Below are 19,453 nucleotides of genomic sequence, written 5' to 3'. Positions count from 1 at the left end.
TTCAGAACGTTGCTTAGTCCCACTATACCAGTATACCTAATATAAGCGACTTTAAGCGATTGTTGGCCGTTATGTTAACGAACGAACGATATATTTTATACCGAATATTAATGGATTATAGTAAAAAGTAAAATTTATTAATGAACACAATTTTTCTTTTAATTTCGACTAGTATTAGACACTGGCAGTTTGTAAGTTTCTTTTAAATTAATATTTTACTACTATTAGTAATGATCAATGATATTTCGTAGCCTTGTTGTGGAGCAGTTGTTAAGCATTACTGATGAGTCATGCTGGTGCTACTAAATAAAAACAAAGTACATCTTGAGCCTTACTTATATTACCACTTTTTGTATATTTTTATGTTTTCTATGTTCTTACCTTTACCATAAATCTTTGTATAATTGAATACGTATGTAGTGCTAGTCTGTTCATATTGAGAAAGGCTAACACGGCAATAACATCGTACTTAACCACTCCTCTTGTATCGCAGAATATTCAGATCTTCTGAACTACCATATTACGTTAACATCAACATCGTAGGCGAACGGTCATAGAAAGCTAAAAGAAACTCTTTAAGAAATACATACAAATATTTGGAGAAAAGGAGAATAATCAGGTCGAAAAACAATTTTTTACTATTTCGCAACTTTATGACCGGAGCTTGATTTAGATCGGTCAGTTTGCATGGCAGCTATAAGCTACAGTAGTTCGATCTGAACAATTTCCTAGCACATTATACCGTTACCTTTGATAATAATTCGCGTCAAATTTCGTGAAGATATCTAGTCAAATAAAAAATTTTCCCATACACAGACATGTATTTGATCGTTCAGATTGTACGACAGCTATATGGTGTAGTGTCCGATATCGGCGGGTCCGTCAAATGAGCAACTCAAAAACTGAGGCACTAGTTCGGGTATATACAGACAGATGGAGAAAAGAAGAAACAAGACATTTTTTTTACTACAGAAGCCTAGTAGTTAAAATTATGTCTGTGAATTTATAATTAAAAACTCGTAATTCTCCCTCGACCATATTTAGTTTCAATTCTAGTTGTCCGCGCCGCTGTTTTTCCATGGTTTTTGTAAAGTTTGTAGTGTGTGCTGGTTTTCTTGGCCTGTTTTTTTGAAGCTCATAACTATACAAATGTATATTTTGCAATTTCATGCGATTATTGCAAAGCAAAGCAACTGAACGCTCTTCTATTAGCCTTAACGTGGCCATTGGCGGGCTAGCAAAACGCCATAGCATGTGCATACATGCATATACCTATACACACACTTAGGTACTATTTGCTTGCTCACTTACACAGGTAACACTTGTTTTATGCCCCGTCAGCACACTTAACTTGTTCACGTTTTGTTTGCACCTTCTATGCTTGCTGTCTCCTTAGCTTCTTCAACAGCGCAATGAAGGCGCCTATGTATTTAGTGAGTGAAGTCGGTTCTTCCTTCTTCAGTACTTCCATGGGAGCGCAATTCCCTTCTGTTTTCTGTTTGTCGTCCATACCTGAAGCAGCGAACTCCGCTGCATTATCGTTGACCTCAAAAACATTTTAAGAAAATGCGTAGTTGTTTTATATTGCAAAATTTATTGCATGTCAGCAAATTGGATATTTAAACGGCCCTTTGTGTATACGTAATTTTGTTCATCACTAAATAACTACATAATACGAATATGTCTGTTTCTACCGTCATGCACACATACATATGGATTTATTTAATCAATACTTAAAGCTGTACTAACATACGCTCGTCAGTCTACTCGTATATGTACATATATATACCTTAGAAGTAGAATTTGGAAGTACACTATGTAGATATATTAGGGGTCATAATTCCTTAACCACTAAGAGTTTGTACGTTCGATTTTGATAAATTTAAATTTTCTCAATTAGTACCAAAACGAAATAATTGGCCACTACTTTTATTCACTTTTGCTTGTGCTCTTGCTCTTTAGAATTGATATCTTAGATCTCACTTCGAAACTGCGCCACAGGAGCAGAACAATTTTTTTGACAGGTGAGCGGCACCTTTTCTTTTTTAGACCTTGAGCCTTGAGAGAATAACGCCGAGGTATTTATATATGATAATATCTACTTTCACTTTTTGTTTTTCCATAGCAAGTGCGAGACCTTTTTCTTCCTCCTTCTACGAAAAATAATATTGACTGAGCCATAGGCGAAATCAAAACTAACCCTATCAAAAAAGCAGAGGACTGCCGTCATCTGAAGATTTCATAATACCACTCTCATAGAAACTCTTATCGCTATTGACAAAACACTGGGAAAGTCGATTTTCACAAACTTCTCTTGAGAAGGATTTTTAAACTGCTTAAACAATACTGAGTTAAACAATTACAAAATTGTATGAGAAGTTTTTTTTAGTACGTGATTTTATATTATATTTCTAACGCGATATAGAGGAACCAGTAGACACCAGTAAACAGAAAATATGCCACATTTTACGGGTTTTTATTCGATAAAGATGAAGAGGAAAGTCTGACAGGTGACTATGTGTATATTGCTTTTGGTGCTGGTACTGTAATAGTCAAGCTCACTTTTATTTTTGCCGATTCCCTTCCGTTAATTTTAATGTCAAACAACTCTGGAAAGTCAAATTTAAAAAAAATTGTTAAAATACTGAAAATCGTTGAGGCCGACCGAGGTGTAAGTAACATACTGTTTTTCGATTGCGAAGCACTGCTAAATCGCAATAAAATCGATCCAATTCTCAACCGAATGGTTACTGGTGATCAAAAGTAAGTCACTTACGACAACCATAAGCAAAATGGGTCGTGGTCGTATCGCGGTGATTAAAATATCTATGAAATTCGATTATATTAATATAATGCTTTTTCAAAGTTCGTTTATTCTTAAAATCTTTGTACGACGCAGCCAAATCTTTCATCTTAGAATGCATCTAACCTTTCAAAGCAGGCAGGTTTGCTCTATAACTAACGACCGAATCCGTCCGAATACTACTGAAATCAAATATTTTCTTGAATTCGACGATGGTTTTCGTTTATGTGATAATACTCGACAAATATTATTTGATGGAGCTTTCTTGAATTTTTTTATAACCTCAATTATCTACTCCATATTAAGTTTACCACGATGTTTGTAACCACCAAAAGGAAACGTCAGCAACCGTATAAAGTATAAATATAAATGATCAGCGTGACGAGCTAAGTCGATTTAGCTATGTACGTCTGTCCGTATATATGGTAACTAGTCCCTCAGTTTTTGAGATATCGATTTGAAATTTGGCACCATCCTATTCTCACCAAGAAGCTGCTCATTTGTCGGAACGGCTGATATCGGTCAACTATAGCGTATATGTATAATATGTAGCTGCTATACAAACTGAACGATCGAAATCTAGTGCGTATGGAAAACTTTTTCATCACAAATCAAAATCAAGTTCTTGTAAGGATGCTTTTGTATTTGTGAAGGGTTTATCGCCTCGGTGCAACAGAAATTAAAGTTTTTTCTTGTTTTTTTATTAATAGTTACTGAGTGGGGAAATAAAAAAGTCTGAATTTATGTAATTTTGGCTATCAAAATACAAGGTACAATTCAAAAGTTCCAGGACTTTTTAAACATCGCGGCTTCTAGTGGCGCCATCTGTCCGAAATTGTTATCCCTCAATTGTGTATTCTTCAGTGTTGTCGTATAAAATTTATATAACAGCTGAGATATCGCGCTACAGGTGATATTAAATTTGTAGTGTCGGTCGGAAAATGAGCATCGAACAAAGAGCAAAACTCATCAAATTATGCAACAAGTTTATAGCGATGATTGTCTATCTCGTAGCCGTATTCACGAGTGGTTTAAACGTTTTCAAGAGAGACGGGAGGACTTGGAAGACGACGAATGTTCGGGCCGTCCAAAAGATGTTGTGAACAAAAAAAAAACACGGAAACTGTGCGTGAATTCATTAAAAAAGAGCCTAAATCATCGCTTAAATATATGGAATCGGAATTATCAATATCCGCAGCGTCGATTTATCGTATTTTGACAGAAAATTTCAGCCACAGAAAGGTTTGTGCTCGATTTGTCCCGCACACTTGGAAACAACACGAAAAAGACCTCAGAATTCAACATTCAAGAGACAAAAATCGCATTCATATCATCAACCATTCACCCTATTCGCCTGATATGGCACCCTGCGATTTTTATTTGTTCGGAAAACTACATTTGGCCATGAAAGGAAACCGCTATGCTGACGTTGATGCCATCCAAAAGCCGACGACCGCCATCCTCAACGCTATACCGACAAATGACCTAAAAAAGTCATTCGATAACCTTCTTGAACGTGCAAAACGTTGTATTCAGGCGGAAGGAGACTATTTTGAAGGCGACCAATAAATTTTTCAAAAAAAAACAAAGAATATTCGTTTTTAATAAAAGTCCTGAAACTTTTGAATTGCTATAGTATGTACGCTCATAAACTTAGGTGCTTGTAGAAATCTAATGCATAAATTTATTCCTTGTGTAGAGTATTAGTATTTCCTCAAACTGTTAAGCAAATAATCACAATATACTTTTACTAATTTACAAAAACAGCTGTTATTTGCTAAATTAATTGAAATGACTTACGATTTCTCGCGACGCTTCACGTCGTTAGACGACCCTTTAAGAGTACATGCAAGTTTATTTGCCTTAAATTTAAAATGCTGCTCTCTAAAATATTATAAATCAGTGATAATTGTTCAATCGAAAGATATAAATTATGTATGTAAATGATGAGGCGCAATAAGCTCTTTACAGTCTAACAAACGCATTACTCCTAAGGCCGATAATTCGACACTTGTGCATTGTAATAGAGTTGTTGTGACATTTTGCCGGCGGAACAGTGTCGCCCAAAAGTCGATCTGTTGACATAAAGGCTTTCCGATGTATGTATGTATATACATATGTCAATACGTACTCACACACTACCAAATGAAACGGAAATTTGAACTTAAACTTCGACAAGGACAAGTGTAAATTGAATGAACCAACCACCACCCACCCTCATCTGCATATCAAAGCAAAAAATTCCCTAAGTACCAACTCTGTTTGTCTAAATTTGTGTCAAATTCAGCAGGAACCTGCCTTTGACAAACAGTTTACATAACTTTTCTTTACAATTGAGCTCAAACATTTTGAATATTTATAATATTATTTTTTATACAAATTTTCTATGGCGTGAATTGCAACACCTTTATTCCAGATTGCTTTTGTAGTAAAAAGCGGAAAGAGCAAGTACATACGAGCGAATATACATATATATATATGAACGTTCCTTTTCATGCTCAATCAATTTCTATTTGGTCTCTCTTTTTCAAATTTTGAAGATACACACTTGCTTTCCGAATTTTCCAAGACAAGCTACTTCCGTTTTACCACTGTTACACAAATTACGAATCTTATTGATTTGTAATTATGCTTGCTTTTGTTAGTTCCCAGCCTCCGTTACAGTAGTTGGCAAGCGTCAATGAATACCGAGTCTTTTCTACAAAATCTGCCGTCAGCGTTGATCGAGTGTTATTCCGTAGCTTTTGCACAATCACTCATACATACATATGTATGTACATATGTCAGTATGTACGCACATATTTGCTTTCTCAGTGCGCTTTCTTCGCACTGCTGCCATCGCCGTAGCTGAGTCGATTGAGTTGACGTCAAGGGTTTCAAGACTATTGGTATCTATATTTATTCGTTTCGTGTTCTACAAGACGCACTTGAGTCTCAACGAGTTTTCTTACCATGTAAGTACAATACATTAAGGTGTCTAAAAAAAAATGTGGCTCTCTCAACGAAAACTAAATGCTTTTATTCAGAGAAAATTACCTCCAAATATGAAGTTCTTTGTATAGAAAGTAGTTATTTGAAAATCCCCTGATTATAATCGCAGTTTAGGTAATCAGGGTTGCGAATAAAAATTTTTTTTTAATATTTAATCCAAAAATCGGAATTAAAAATTCATTATGGACTAAAAATATCCGGTTTTTAGGATTACAATTTTTTATTTTGATCCGGTATTTGGGATTAAGAATTTAAAAGTTATTTTTAATTAAGATTTTCTTGATTACAAACCTAAAAAAATTTAGTTCAAATGTTAATTCAGTTATTTTTTATGCATTATTTGCAATCCCGATTGTATTATATAATTATTTATCATATAAAATGTTTGGTCATTTACCATTATTATAACCTGAACAGGATATTCTAAGTTTGCCACGAAGTTTGTAACACCCAGAAAGAAACGTCAGAGACCCTACAATACATATACATACATATATACGTATTTATACATATAAATATGTTATAAATGATCAGCATGACGAGTAGAGTCCATTTAGTCATGATCGTCTGTCTGTCTGTATATCGGACCACTAAAACATATAGCCGCCATACAAACTGAACGATCGAAATGGGACACTTTTTTATTTGACGAGATACCTTCACAAAATTTGGCATGGATTATTGTCTAAGATAACAGTTTCGAAAATAAATTTCAGATCGCATTACTATAGCATATAGTTACCATATAATCTAGTTCTTTTGTGGAAACTCTTTTATTTGTGAAGGGTATTATAGTTTTGGTTCAGCCGATGTTAACGTTTTTTCTTATTTTTCATTATAAATAAAAAACTTCTAGAGGAGCCTTTAAGATATTTTTCAAGATCCTACCTGTCAGCCAGAAAGAGGAGTTTCAAAAGCTCGAATTACTAATGAAAAAACATTATATATGTATTATATATTTTCTTTATTGAATAGTTCTGGAGCTTAGGGGGAGCTCTTTGGCACAAATAATTTGGTATCAGAAAAAATCGGTCGTCCTTTTCAAGCCCGCGTTATTCAGATACGTTTTTTGGGGATTGGTCATATATTATAATTTTTATACTCTCGCAACATGTTGCTAGAGAGTATAATAGTTTTGTTCACCTAAAGGTTGTTTGTATCACCTAAAACTAATCGAGTTAGATATAGGTTAATGTATATATAAATGATCAGGAGGAAGAGACGAGTTGAAATCCGGGGGACTGTCTGTCCGTCCGTCCATCTGTGCAAGCTGTAACTTGAGTAAAAATTGAGATATCTTTATGAAACTTAGTACACATGTTTCTTGGTACCGCAAAACGGTTGGTATTAAAGATGGGCATAATTGGACCACTGCCACGCCCACAGAACACCATTAATCTAAAATCAATTTTTTAAAAAGTGGCCGCGGTTCCACCCCCTAATAGATTTAATGTGCATATCTCCTTAGACGCAAAAGCTATAATAACAAAAGTCACTGAAAACTGAAATTGTGAGATTATAAAATGTTCGGTTGCACCCTAACTTAGAACTGCCTTGCTTGTTGTTATGGTGGTTTACATATTTAGCAGAAGCTTCGATATCTTATCCAAAGCGACTCAATACAAAAATTTAGAACACTTATGGCTGTGGAAACTTGATTCTTGCTTTAGTTGTGATTTTTGATTTTATATAAAAATTGTTTAATCTCGCCCGCTCCCATTTGTTGAAGGAAAACTCAAAAATACAAAGCGACTCGGGCGAGGGCTCCGAGTTGAGACTGCATATCGTATGCTGGTAAAACTTGATCCTGCATTTGTTTGAGAAATAATTATGTTGTAAATACTAGATTCAAATCAAATGAATTAATGCTGTTTTAAAGATGATTGCGATAACTCTGTTTTACATACATACATAACTCAAATCATTTCTGTTTTCATAGGAAGTGCTCCAAGACGTTTGTCCAGTTTTGGCAAGCAATTCGTATATAATCGTACTCCCATGTGCTTTTGTGTACAAATTGAATTATTTCTTTATAAATAACATATTCTTTTCCAGCATATTTGTTTGCAATGCCCACACTTACCTATCTAATTTCTCAGCGTTACTGTGATAGATTTTCTTATTTCTGAGTGTTTTGATTCATCACCCACATAGACACCCATACATCCCAAACCCAAATAAGTAATTGTTGTGGTTGTTGTTGTTGTCATTACTGTTATTACGCCGCATTTGTTGGATAATATTTATTTCAAACATCATCGCTTTGCGTCGGCCAACGCCACTCGTGTGGAGTGTATGTTATTAACGTTGTTTTTATATGTTTATATTCAATTTACTTGATAAATACAAAATGTTTTGAATTGCAATTCATTGGTTCAAACACGCACATTCATCAACGAAAATTATATACATATGGTATGTTTGTGTTTACATGTTTATGTGTGTGTAATCATAACGGTGGCAGTATGAACAACTAACACCCACGTTCACTTCCAATGGGCGAATTGGATGGTAAGCGATTCGACCTGTCATGTGGTCGGTCGCAGCGGTCGATCTGCTCGCCACAAATGCTAATAATGCATTACACTTACCAGCTTGGCGCGTGTAGGTAATTCCTCTTCGGGAGACGAATTACACATGCGCACATGCTATACATTCACACATTCCTATTAATTTATTTACTGGCAAATGAATTCGCAAGAGTGGGGAATAAAACACGAAATAAAGTAATCACATCTTCTGTTTTCACGCTGCTTGACATCGCTCATTGAAGTGTCAAAAGCAGGTATTGAATTAGATTCATTTGGGAATATATAAACTGGCACTTAAAACTTATTACATTTCATTATTAGTTGACATTACTTAGATTACTCAGTAGTTTGAAGTCATTGCTAGTGCCCAGGAGGAATATGTACAAGCAAACCATATATGATTTTATCTTTAAAACAAGAAAAATTGTTAACTTCGGTTGCACCGAAGCTAGAATACTCTATCTATGCGAAATTTCCGAAGATTTTTTTGTCGAATAAAAAAGTTTCCCATACAAGAACTCAATTTTGATCGTTCAGTTTGTATGGCAGCTATACACTAAAGTACATACGCATACATATACAGACATACGGACATTGCTAAATCGACTCAGCTCGTCAATCATGCCTCTGACGTTTCCTTCTGTTACAAACTTCGTGGCATATTTAATTAAAACACCAGTAAAACTTAATTCAACTTGGTTATATTTTTAAACTTACAGAAACAGTCTCGAATTCAAATTAACGAAGGTTTAATTAACCGTACTTGAATTCCTGGAAAGGTCATTTGAAACACAAATGTATGCTGTCAGCGCTATTCCACCACAAAATTATTATTCCCTGTTTTAGCTCAATCACATCATGATCATGGAAATAGAGCATTTTCTTTCTAAATAACAATTTTTTCCGATGTTCGAGATAGTGAAAATAGAAACTTGATAGGAAATCTCAATCCACTCATAGTTCAAATAAATGATTAATTAGTTGTGGTTATCTATCGCTCATGCTGCTGTTAAAAATTTATTTACATTTATATTAATTCAATTAACGTTTTCAATGTTTAATGTCCATAACTGTACATATATCAAATTATTGAGATATTCTTTTTGAATTTCCTGCGTCGGTCATTAAGTAACAAATCTAGTTCGACTGTGTGCATAAAAGTATATGTTATTAATTCAATTAACGTTTTCGATGTTCAATGTCCATAACTGTACATATATCAGATTATTGATATATTCTTTTTGAATTTCCTGCGTCGGTCATTAAGTAACAAATCTAGTTCGACTGTGTGCATAAAAGTATATGCCAAAAACTCTCGGCATCAAAAATATACACTCATCCTCTTTCTAACGCTCCTAACTTCATGTGAATCGAATGACAGACGACTTAAAAATGGTCATGAGAATTCAAGTGACAAGCAAAGACCAGGTCGCCCAGAAGTTTGAGTCTAATGGAACCAATTTTGAATAAATAATAACTTCATAAAAATAATAACTTAAAGTTGATATAATGTTGTTGCTATATCTAAAAAATACGGTTATTTTTAGGACACACCTTGTACATCATATCATTATTAACGGATTCATCGACAATTCCTACTGAAATTGGTATTGCAGGACAGAGTAACATCAGGAAATGGCAAATAAGTTTTACATGAGTTTTCTAACCTTGGCACACATATAAAGTAACTACCGGACACATTCTTCTTTTGATTTCCGAGCATCCAAAGCAGGCATTCATTTTCCATCAATGTGAACAGTCACAGGCTCTGAGATATCATTTTGAAACCCAATTTTAATGTATTTCGCACTCGTTTTGCATTTTTCGGGGAGAATTCTTTAAATTGAGGACTTACTTATTGGATATTCACCAGTATTATATCGAAGCGCTCGACTTGAGTTGATCAACCTTATTAGAAAGAGATTTATTATGTTATGCCTGCGTTCGAATCAGATGAGTCTTCTTGTAAAGGATCTTCTGATGATGTCGATAGGGTTGACTTTGCGATATATTTAGATCGCTATTTTTCTTCTTTAATAATTTACTTCTTCAAACGGCATCTAATATTATATTCTAATTTTACTAAACCGGTGCTCAACCTACCCTTCCTAGTATTTTAACTTTGCGACATAACAACATACAAGTATATAATATTTAGTGCACAAAACAGTCTGTGATGAATTGTAGAATAATGGTCTTACTCAATACATATTTTTACGCTTAACCCGCACCTTTGCATACGCATCATTGCTCTTATTGTAATCTGTTGTAATCAGCGGCTCCCGTAGGCTAACACGATTATGACTGTGATCAGTTAAGTTTTAGCAACGGCTGCGTTAACCGTTTAACATCTTTCACACATCGTTAGTCGGTACTCTTTAAAAGTGTAATAAAATAATAGCCATGGTGGCACTTATACATTCCCATACACATACATATGTGTGCAAATCAGACCTTCTGACTATCCTCCCAACTGGGAACACGGCACGACACTTAATAATCAATACACGCCGCCACCACAGACAACTCACTTACTTACTCATCAATTGGCGACTAGTACTCAGCACAAAGCTCCAATCGTCCAGCAGCCTGTAGCGCATTGGCTACAGATTACTACTCTATTAACGAAGCTACGCCGAGGCGGCATCCAAAAGATGAACAATAAATTTGAGACTCTCTCAGCACACGAATCCAATCAGTCATCAGCCGACACATCGACACTCTTAAAGCAAAACAACGACGAATGTGTGTGTTGTCACTGCTTTGTTCTAATGTGATAGGAAGAAATACGAGCTAACCAAAAACACTGCGAGCTGGTCTTGTTGGTCGCTTGGTAAGTTGTTAGGTGAACAATTGACGAACGGTTTGGTGGAGGGCAAATAGGTCCTAATGTTGGAAATTCATCATAGAAATCATGCTGACTCCTGCTCTGTCATAATTATCGGTTGAGCTTCCTACACTGGAAAGCCTTCTCCACTTCGCATTCCATTGACCCAACTTAACATTAATAATCAGTGCTGTCGCAGTTTCTTGCTGCCCCGCTATCTCACCTTCGCATCGCAACATTAGCGAGCCATGGGCGGTGAGTTGTGAGTTGTAAGTGGTGGTCAGCGAGTAGTGAGCAGTGAGTGCATGAGTTTGCGCGGCGGTAACTGCTCGTGTTGAGTGATTAATGACAATAACATTACTCACACTGTTGACCGAAATCTGCTTGGTGTAGGGGGGTAAGTGAAGATCGGTCGACTATACAGTGCTTCATAAATTCTAGTTGTGCAACTTCACCTTCTCAACTCGTTTGGAAGCATTTATTTAGTCGTCGCGGTATGAAAGTCATTTGGCATCATATCTAAACGACGTTCGATTGCCATCGTTATGTGGCAGCTACTGACACGTCGCACCTTCAACTTTCCGATGTCTCACACATCTGATTTACGTCTGACGCAAATGAAGTTTTAAATTGTTTAATTCACAACACGACCTCTTCTCTTCCGTTCTTTTGCCGTGCCGTGTGCGGCGCTTCTGGCCTAATTGTTGTGTTGTCAGTTGATAGGGTACATTTTTCATCGCACTTCTTAGGAGTAGGATCTGATCTGCGTAATACCACCTATAAACGTACGATGAATGCTCAAAACACAATCGTATAATTGAGTCATAATGTTCTAAAAATACCCATATATGCTTACAACCTGTGTTAACCATTAAAATCAGATATAAATAGCCCAGTAATGCTGTGCTGCTCAATGTGATATTGTTGTTAAAACCATTTGTTCTACCGTAATAAGTGGCATCTGAGAACGATAGATAATATAAGTATATAATATTATAGATGTTTTTAATCAAACTCAAAAGCCAGCATATCAGAAGAAACGTGATATATTGCTTGTTTGGTAATCGTTGGATTTAACCGGGAGACATTCTATTTGTATCAGAGATAGTAGTCGGGATAGTTCAAGAAAAAAACTTAGTTAAACTCTCAGCTTAACTTAAGTTACTACATTAACTTAAGGAAGCTTTATTTTTTAATATTATTGAATCGATTAATTATACTTTGATGGAGGGCAATTGTTGTTAGTATTCCCTCCAAGTAGAAGTCGTCAAATCCTTTGGCAAATCATATTGCTTTTGTGTGTCTTTTGAGTTCGTTGAAAGAAAGAGTGGAAAGAATGCATAAAAGAATCAGTGAAGATACTGAGACCTGTTTTAAACTACGGTTCGATTAAATGTGTATCTGAAATAAATAGATGTTCTTGATTTTATAATCGATACATTTTTCGTAGTTTTAAAGTTACTGGGAATTTATTTGTATATCCTGAGCCGGGTATATTAAATTTGCCACAGCCAAAAGAAAACGTTGGACCCTATTAAATATATATATACAGCTGCACAAGTCGACTTACAGTTAATTTCAAGTCATTCGTTCGTTTGACATAGCACTACAATGTTTTTAGGTTAGATGCATTGCCTTTCAAGCATCAAAACAGAGTATGTACTGTTTGCTTTGTTGAGAGTACCGAACAAGTGATGTTTGTTTGTGTCTTTTGCTTTGGTTGCTATTCAAGCTCACAACTTACATTGTAAATGATATCAAACAATGTTAATGCAATATTTTAGGTCACTCGTTGCTTCGGTGTTATCAAGTACACTTGTGCAGCTGTCTAATTCGAACTAGTCCCTCAGCTCTTGAGATATCGGTCTGTAATTTTGCAAACCTTTTTATTTGACGAGATATCTTCACTGAATTTGGGATGGATTATTGTTTAGAGCAACTCTACAATATCTGAAGAAATTTTCTAGATCGGACTGCTATTGCATATACATATGTAGCTGCCATACAAACTGAACGATCAGAATCAAGTTCTTGTACGGAAACTAATTTTTAGCTAACGAGATATATTCAAGAAATTTAGCATGATTCTTATTCAAAACAATGCTAAAATTTCGGAAGAAATTTTCCAGATTGGACCAGTATATAGATGTCATACAAACTGAACGATAAACATCAAGTTCTTGAATGAAAACTTCTTTATTTATGAAGGGTATTCTAGCTTCGGTGCAACCGAAGTTAACGTTTTTTTCTGTTTTTCACTCAAATCGAAAAGCAGGACAGACGTTATAGAATAGATTGATTTCTGCGAGACCGTTTTTATTTGAATTTGCATTCTTTAGACTTCAAAATGTAATTGAAAATAGTTTTTCGAAGATTTTCTTGCTATTATAAAACTATAAAATGGAACACCATTAAATCTGCTTCCGACTATAAATCTTTCAAACACCAATGTACCATTCATATTATCTATATATGTATTATCATCAATATCTTCATTTATCTTATTTCCACATTGTTTATTTTTACTTGAAAGAGGTCGTTTCTAAATTTCTAAAACCTCTTCATTATCAATTTTACTAAATAATGTTCAATAACTCTTCCTTAAACTGTGCTCAAGCTGGATGTGGTCAAAAATTTCTATAAAGTCTGAAAACAATGAATCTTGTGAAATTTTAAATAATTAATTAAGGTTATGTCAATACATTTTTCTTATGAGCAAGGGTCATCCTATATGTTAAGATATTTCAAAATTTTCCATTGGTTGTGATATCGCTCTTTTGAATTTATTTTTTGCTTGCGAGTACTTTGCAGTAAACTCATTCGGCTTGATGTCTTGTGTCTTGACTACCTGTCCTCTCAGCTTAACTTAAGTAACTGCCGCACTTTGGGCACGAGATCGGCGTAATCTTGGCATTGTACGTGACAAAAGAAGCTGTTTTCAAGGTTACTTGGCCGTAATTAATACTAACTTCTGATTAAAATTAAGACGTTGTGCACCGTCAGTATATAATATACCAGAGCGACTGTAAACTTCACCGCATAAAAACAGTATTTTCCACACAATTGATTAAACATACAAGTAGTTCCATATACGAGTATCATCAGTATAAGGATTTTGTGAAATGTGATATACTGGCACCTACCAAAGCGACACATCATTATTACGATTCCATTGGTTGGCCAACTCGATTGGCACTCGGGCGGAAGTCAAGTTGACTTTTTTGTGCGCTGCTTAACCGTGTAGCTGGCCCAGCACAGACCTAGTCTGGCTAGCTAACTGGCTAAATGGTGAACTGATGTCTTGTGTTTCGAAATACTGAAATTCAAAACTTGGAAAAACTTAATCGGCTCATGTCAAGCATTCTTATAGTATTCATTGAAGTGAAGCGGCCGAATTGGTAATATGATCACCTCAAAAAGTCTCGCAAACGACAAAGCAACAATCAGTGTTTTGAGCTCTTCCCTCCCCACTATACTTCTTGTATACATACTTCTGTAAATCACTGCATATTTATTCTGAGTTCAGTTGTACCCCTGCTCTCTGGTTCTGTTACCTATTTGCTTTGACCTTCAATAAATGACAACGAAACGGAATCAAATTAAAGCCGAGCAAACGAATGCGCAGAGGAACAATACTCGTATTAAGATGTTGAAATTCTTTGAGCACAACATGGCGCAGACTGTGTTAATCACTTAATAACAGTAGTTTTTTCTTAAGACGAAATTTTGATAAGTACTCAACCAAATATTCCCAAGATCGCCGAAATCACGTGCGAACCTGAAACGCTAAGCATTTGTGATTGCATGGTGAGAATAAAATTCTGGCATCGTAAAAAGCTTCTCATCCAAATTACGTGTTATTAAAGCCGTGAAAACGCCCAGGTTGTACACAATTTCTTCCCACTTTAAATTGGAAATTGTATTAAATAGATTAAAAGTGATACTCACAAAGATACACATACTTATACACATATATATAAGTGTTAATGGTTACACCATTTGCTATTTAGAAATCTTATAACTTTAGCTTTATTTGGCTCCCGTGGCGAAGGTCTTTAGTTCGTCTATGGGAATTTTTTAAACGGAAATGAAACAGTACTTTATTTAACTATACAACCAATTGGAGTAATCCGAGTATTCAGGTGTTTGTTGCTTTGTTAAATTATGGAATATTTAACGGAATTATTTTGGCCACACTCGTAGAAGTTACCTCTGATTCGCTACAGTAGAACACCACATATACACCGTAGAATTTAATGAAACTTAGATCTGTAGAGACGAAAACTTTGGATACGCGAAAGATAGAAGTATGAAGAGCAGACAAAGGTTGTTTTATTGGCTTAAGAAGATACCCCGATGGATGGATCAAACATGATTGTGAATAATTATTGACAATATATGGTTTTAAAATTTACATTTCTCCTCGTTCATCGTCTTTTACGACTTGGTTAACTTTTGAAATGAAAATATTATTTTTTTAAAAATATTAACATTGTTTAGCTCTTTTTGTCTTTTTTATATTTAATTGCTTTAATTTATTATGTTTCAGTTAGAAATATATACATCTTTCCCTTTTTATCCATTTTCATTTGGCTTTTAAATTGAAAAAAGTTTTGTTTTTGCTGCCTCTATTCTTACATTAAAAAATATTTTTTGAAAGTTTTTAGTTCCAAACATGTTAAATTTCAATTTTCAATTTTTATTATTAAATTAAAAATAAAATTTTTATTCCCAAATTGACAATAAATTAACAATAAATTTTCAATCTCATCTAATTTTTCAAATTTTAATCCCAAAATCGGAATACAAAATTAGAAATCTAAATCTAAATCTTTTTTTGGAAATCTAATTTTTTATCAAAATTTGTTTAACTAAAAAACTCGCAAAACTAGTTATGAACATAATTAGCTGTATCAAAAACGTTACGTTTTACTTTTTTTTGATCCTTTGGTTATAAATCAGATGTACCGATCGATACAAACTGACTGTTACTCACAAAAAAAATTAGTATAATTTAGTCGAACTTAGTCCAAAATTGTTGGTTATCTTCGTGTTTTATATAGATATGTTTGTACATGTATATGTACATATATGTTTGTACATTGTATATATATATATATGTACAAGTGCAAGCTCAAGATTTTAATAACCAATATGTCTTTATTCATTTCAGAATACAACATAATCAAAATAATTCTGGACTCATTTGCCGGAGCCGCCGGCCGGAAGGAGCACCATCCCCGATAGCATCAGATACATCGGATTCAGATATTTCACTGGGCACCCATTCACCTGTTCCTAGTAGTATTCAGCTACAACATAGTCCCGGCTCTACATCGAACGGTGCCAACGATCGCGAAGAGAGTCTCAGTGTCGATGATGACAAACCACGCGACTTGGTCACCTCCATTGCGGCGAGTAATTTGGTAGCAGCATCCACATACGCCTCAGCAACACCACTATCCACCTGCTTGCCACCTTTCAAATTGGATACAGCGACCAGCCTCTTCAATGCCGGTTGTTATTTACAAAGTTTTAGTAACCTCAAAGAGATGTCCCAGCAATTCCCCATTCAACCGATCGTCATTAGACCACAACCACAATTGCCGGCGCAGGCGCATGGCTTAAATGGCAGTCACCTGCACGCCGCCATAAGCTATCCGCCACCAGGCTATGCGGTGGATTGCACACCGCCGAAAATACGTGTCAATTCCCCAGAAAAGCTCAATTCGACAGCCAACAGCATAGCGGCTACTTTAAGTACGGTTGCAGCGTTACAGGACACCTCTGCATATCAGCACCATCATCACAGCGCCCAGCTGTTGCATCGACCATTCTCCACGTCACCGGATTTGCCGCACAACAATCACAATGCCGCACCGCCAGAAATCACATGATACACCAGCCGTAGGCACCCATACAAGCACTAACACCAGTCACAACTTTAATTAGTTGATCTCTCGCTCTCTCTCTCAACAGACTCACACAAGTTGGCAGAATCCAAATGAGGGTGTGGGTGCGCGTATGTTGAATGAATCTGGCACTTTAGCCAGTCAAAAATTCCACAATGAATTATAGTTTGCGGCGGGCGAACGGTTTACGCCTCTTTCATACATCATGCATAAAATCTATTATTGTTCAATTCAAAAACTCGTTTTCGATTCCTCCAATATTTGGAATATTTTAGACATTGTAAGGATATAGAAAGCAGAATGTAATAATCTCGTTTATATATGTATGGTATGTTTATAGGCTCACAGATTTTCCCTTCTCTCTAAGGTTTTATCACTTTTAATTCGGTGTCAGTTGGCTAGCGGTTTTATATACAGAAGGGTGGAATTCAGATGGTCAGTTTATTTAATATTATTTATAACTATCAGTTTAATGTATCGATAATAGCGATATTTTGCATACCCCGGCTAGCTTAGTGACATGGAACAAGAGGAGGAAGTAATTGGATAGAATATAGTTTCTTTAAAGCTTGAAATAAAAAAAACATGAATCATGAAAAACATTTGTTAGTTTGTTAGTGTTTCTAATATGTATAACTTCTAGTTCTTAAACTAACTGAGTTGTGGGGAAATCTCTTTATGCGCTCTACGACCAGGTGCGTAGAGTTCGATTTATTTATCATATTTTGTGCAAAATTTTCAACAAAGGCTTTGTGAGACCCAAGGTTATACATCAGAAGTATCTGTATCAAACTGTATTCTGTGTTACGTCTAACACAATCTTTCCTCGAACCTTCATGTCACTAATTGGGTTTACAATGATGTTTTCATAATGATACGTGTAATTATTTCAAGAATTTATGTGTATTCTTACTTTTTTACCCGTGTTGTCAGAATCGAAGAATATTAAAAGTTACTTTTTCATATCAATTTAGTTTCATACCCGCTGAAATACAAATACATATTATCTAATAGGCAGAACTTTAAGTATAACGATATCATGTTCGCTAGATCTTTATTTAGCCAACCCCTATCCGCGCTATTATCTATTTCACCTAGGGATAAAAGAGACAGTCTAAGTCGGCAGTGTATTTGATGCAAGGAATTTCAGAAAGAAACGCAAGCAACGGAAGAATTAGTTAAATTTTAAAAGTTGAACCAACTAACGTTGTTAGTAACTCAGCAGCGGGTAGTGACCTAATACCCATAGAAGAATAGAGCAATTTACGCAAAATTTGTGTACCTTCCCGGGTGCAAATACAACAACAGCAAGACAACAATCCAAATGAATAAAAAACTACGCGTTTTCCACTCCGCGTTTATTGCTCTGAGTATACGCCATCATACATACTTGTACATACCTTATATACATTAGAGGTTAGTTCACCGTATGCAAAGTTACCATTCACTGTACAGCATTATTTCGTTATTTCTTAAAATATTGGTAAGTATATCTGTATGTATGTGCGTGGCAGTATTGAAGCCTGTGGATTTTTGCACAGTTCCGTTTACAATGTATGTAAATAAATATGTAAATGACGAAGCTGGCATTTCGTGATCTAATGATTCTAAACTATGTAATCAAATTAACCAATTCATATCCCCAGTCACATGCATGCATCCTACACACACACATAAACATACAAATAATTTTTAAGTTTATGCTGATGCGATTTCAATGAATTGTTAATAGTTTTGCATCGCCTTTACCGAAAATAAATGAAATTACCATTATTTAATCTACTTATACATATATTCGCATAGTATAGCATTAACATTTCAATTATTCCTAGTTATTCATAATTTGAAGGTATTAAAGATAATGTCTATTGAAATTATTTTATGCTTTGCTCACCTGTAGCTCTTTCGTAAGAAAAGTAAGCAAAATTTCGAAAGTTGAAATAAAAATGTATTCGAAAATATCTACATAAGTTAATTGCATGTTAATTTTGAGTGAGTCAATGTAAATAGATTATAAGGTCCAAAAATAAACTATACATATAGCTTATCATTAGAATGCAATAAAGATAAATGAATTAAGATAATATGAAATATAAAATGGAAATCAAATGAAACTTTTCTTGGGGGTGCGAACTTCAAAAATGTTGTGCTGTTGAAATAATAATAAAGGAGAAACAATATTTGTTGTGAATTAATCGTATATACATATAGAGGTGTTTAGGTATGAAATCATGCTTAGGAGTTCTGAGACTCACAACGGACAGGCCTCTGTAGCTGTCCCAGTGGGATATTCGTGGCCCTATGTATATCAGCCTGCTCACTAACCCTGACTTGACTTGAAAAGTATTGTAAGTATTTGACTCTTTAGGCGGGTTATTTTACCTAAAGA

The 19,453-nt window shown here is 35.1% G+C and overlaps 1 protein-coding gene across 1 annotated transcript in view; it reads left to right on the top strand.

The window, feature by feature from the left end:
* Optix (optix) overlaps positions 1 to 17,645 on the top strand; it is a 42,617-nt gene extending 24,972 nt beyond the window's left edge. Inside the window, exon 4 of the mRNA XM_014238354.3 lies at positions 16,326 to 17,645. Within this exon, the coding sequence (XP_014093829.1) occupies positions 16,326 to 17,049 (724 nt within the window). The 3' untranslated portion in view covers positions 17,050 to 17,645. The remainder of the gene's footprint in view (positions 1 to 16,325) is intronic.
* Positions 17,646 to 19,453: the final 1,808 nt, after the last annotated feature.

Source organism: Bactrocera oleae, chromosome 4 (assembly GCF_042242935.1).
Source record: "Bactrocera oleae isolate idBacOlea1 chromosome 4, idBacOlea1, whole genome shotgun sequence".
NCBI classification, from domain to species: Eukaryota; Metazoa; Arthropoda; class Insecta; order Diptera; family Tephritidae; genus Bactrocera; species Bactrocera oleae.
Note: the sequence above shows the minus strand (reverse complement) of the source record. Positions and strands in the feature narration are given on the sequence as shown.